The sequence below is a fragment of the Sinocyclocheilus rhinocerous genome, unplaced genomic scaffold, assembly GCF_001515625.1.
Source record: "Sinocyclocheilus rhinocerous isolate Xijiao unplaced genomic scaffold, SAMN03320098_v1.1 scaffold952, whole genome shotgun sequence".
NCBI lineage: Eukaryota > Metazoa > Chordata > Actinopteri > Cypriniformes > Cyprinidae > Sinocyclocheilus > Sinocyclocheilus rhinocerous.
This window is the reverse complement of record NW_015641498.1, coordinates 349,133-352,575: the sequence shown is the minus strand read 5'-3', so window position 1 is coordinate 352,575 and position 3,443 is coordinate 349,133. Positions and strand designations below refer to the sequence as shown.

Sequence of the window (3,443 nt, the reverse complement as noted above, 5' to 3'; positions counted from 1 at the left end):
TGGGGGAACTAACCCTTTAAATAAAAAAAAAAAAAAAAGCAACTCTGAGCGGAAAAGCGCCTGACATCATTCGCATTTTTTTTTCCATTGTCCAATCGAATGAACGGAGAGGCGGGCATTCCATTGTGGTGACAAAAGTTTACCATTGCTTAGAAAGGCCAGAAACTGCGATGATGGAGGAGAAACTTTTGGTGTCCGTCGCGGGTTACCCAGAGATGTATTTTTTTAAGGTTTCTGCTAATATTCACACACTGGCGAGTAAAATCTGAGAATTTATTAGCAATTGGCTAATATTAGACATCATTTAGTCGCCCAGAGTGAAGATTTAGTCGCATATGCGAGTGATTTACTCGCAATGTAGAGGGTTGATTAGACTGACAAGACAGCTGATTTGGTGGTTGCCTAGCAACATAAAAAACACAGCGCACTGCTCTTTTTTTTATAAAAGTCACCAAAAAAAGATCAGACCTAAAAACGCGTTCGGTGTGATCGGGGTCTTAACTGTCACTTTTGATCAATTTAATGGGTCCTTGCTTAATAAAATTATTAAAGGAATAGTTCACCAAAAAATGTTGAACACGAAAGAAGATATTTTGAAGAACCAAACAGTTGTTGGTGCCCATTGACTTCCATAGTAGGGAAAGAAATACTATTGAAGTCAATGGGGACCATCAACTGTTCAATTACCAGCATTCTGCAAAATATATTCTTTTATGTTCAACATAAGAAAGAAACTCATACAAGTTTGGAACGACATGATGGTGAGTATATAACGACAGAATTTTCATTTTTGGGTGAGCTATCTTTTGATTTTATTATTAGTATAAATTATTTCTCAAAAAAAGCATAAAGATTTGGAATATAATTTCAGTGAGTACATAATGATAATGAAATTTTTATTTTTGGGTGAACTACTCCTGTAAGAGGGACGTTTGAAGAGGCCTGATTGTACCCCAGTAATCATGAATTTTTTAATTTTAAGTCATTTAATAGGTCTCAAATTTAATTTAGGTGCCATTTCTTAGGACTATACTAAATTATAACTAAACTAAATGAAAAAAAAACACACTCTAAAACACAATTAAAAACAGATTAGCACATGAATGAAACAAAAAGTGTAACAAAACAGTCATTCATTCAAATTCCAAAGCAGTGTGCAGTGATTGGTTGAGAGGATGACCTCTGACCTGGGCAGCTGGAGACTCGGCGTAGCATGCGGTCGACCTGCGCGAGTGTGTCGTCCCAGCAGCAGGTGCTGGCCTGCATGTGAGGCTGCAGCAGCTGCAGACGCTCCTTCAGATCCTGATATCCCGCACACGTCATCTCCTCCGTCTCCTTAGCAACCATTAACTTTTCCAGATCATCCTCAAGAATTATGACCCTATGAGAAGACAAAAAAAATTAAAAATTAGGTGCATCAGCTTATTCTATAACCACGGTGTTATACTGGCTATATTAGAGTATATATATACTGTATATATTAGAGTAAATCAATCTTATTTTTTTTAGTGAACTTTAAAAACATTTTTTTTTTAGTAATGTATTAATTTCAGCAATTTTTGGTCATTTAAAGGGTTAGTTCACCCCAAAATGGAAATGCTGTCTTAATTATTTAATTAATTTAACTTAATTAATTACTCACCCACATGACGTTCCAAACCCGTAAGACCTTCATTCATCTTCGGAACACAAATTAAGATATTTTTGATGAAATCTGAGAGCTTTCTGATCCTCCCATATACTGCAACGCAACTGTAATGTTCCCAGTCCCAGAAATGTAGCAAGGATATATCGGTAAAACAGTTCATGTGACGTCAGCGGCTCAACTTCAATTTTGCGAAGCTACGAGAATACTTTTTGTGCACAAAGAAAAAATTATTTATTCAACAATTCCCGAGTTACGTCTTCCACCATTTTGGAGAGTACCCAAGAATGTAATCAACGTAATGTTTACGTTAGGGGGGGAAAGCGCGCACATGAACTTAATCAGCGTTTTTTTACGCTTAGGGGAAAGCATGTTTATGCGATACTCTCCAAAATGGCGGAAGACGGTAACTCGGGAAGAAGATTAAAAAAATTAAATAAAGTCATTATTTTTGTTTTCTTTGCGCACAAAAAATATTTTCATACCTTCGTAAAATTGAAGTTGAGCCACTGATGTTACATGGACTGTTTTTTAACGATGTCCTTGCTACATTTCTGGACTTGGGAACTTTTCAGTTAAATTGCTGTCTATGGGAGGATCAGAAAGCTCTCCGATTTCATCAGAATATCTTAATTTGTGTTCCGAAGATGAACGAAGATCTTACAGGTTTGGAACGACATGAGAGTGAGTAATTTATGACAGAATTTTCATTTTTGGGTGAACTAACCCTTTAAAACAAAACAAAGCTGTAAAAAAATAAAATTAAAATAACAATAAACCCTAAGTGGTACATACTCGTTTAAGAGTGTTTTCAGGTGAAGTTGTAAACTGCGGACAGACGTGTGCAGAGAATTGAGCTCTCTACACTTCTGCTGAGCGCGTCCATTTCTTTCTGAGGGCAGCGACTGGTGCGGCGTTTCAAAGTAGCGATGGAAATCAAAGCTGCGTTGAAGATTTCCGAGGCAAGCGGCCAGCGTGCGATGGAGAGAGTCAGTAATCAACGGGACGCTGCTGTATGTGAGGGGGCTGGACCTGGAGTCAAGCTCCTCCCTCCCTGGAGACAATAACAGAGCTAACCGCCGGAAAAACTCTGAGCTCTGCCCGACCCACAACTGGAACAACATCTGCAAAGCAATCAAAGGTTATTGAAGAGAATGATGTGCATTTATGTCAACAATAGGGCTGGACAATAGCCTATGTTGAATATTTACAGTACAGTCGCAATGGTTATGTTAATGCTACAAAGAACCGCGTTATGAATGTTGTAATATTATGTCTTTTATTTGACCATTAGGTGTGGAATAGTGCCTCTTTCCTTGTGTCTCCTTAACTCAAAAATAGCAGGTAAGGGCTAAAGATTGTGAACTATGATTTTATTTCTTTTAAATGGTCATATTCAATGATTTAATCCAAATAATTCATTCTGCATCATCAATGGACAACTTTCACAAAATAATAAAATAAGGAATATTTATCAGAAATAAGCCTGGCCTATTTGGTAAACTTGTTTTATGAAACAGGCCTCGAGGCGTTAGAAGTCAGTAGTCACATAAGTTAATTTAATTTATGATTTATGACTGTCTGAACCAAAGAAATAAATGCGATCATATTTTTTCCATTGCATTGAATCGCATTGTGTTGAATCGGATCGAATCGAAATCGGATAGCACTGCATCGTAACAGGGGTGAATCGTATCGCATCGCTAGCTACTTCATATGTATCTTCAATGTATCGTATCGTTGGCTATGCATCGAGATGCGTATCGCATCGGCCTCAGTTATGGAGATGCGCATCTCT

General features: G+C 37.5%; 1 protein-coding gene across 1 annotated transcript in view; it reads right to left on the bottom strand.

Moving 5' to 3' along the window:
• LOC107755144 (vezatin-like) overlaps positions 1–3,443 on the bottom strand; it is a 24,417-nt gene that overhangs the window by 6,947 nt on the left and 14,027 nt on the right. The window contains exons 7-8 of the mRNA XM_016571847.1: positions 2,441–2,769; positions 1,188–1,381 (exon numbers count right to left, since the gene is read on the bottom strand). Coding sequence (XP_016427333.1) covers positions 1,188–1,381; positions 2,441–2,769 — 523 coding nt within the window. The remainder of the gene's footprint in view (positions 1–1,187; positions 1,382–2,440; positions 2,770–3,443) is intronic.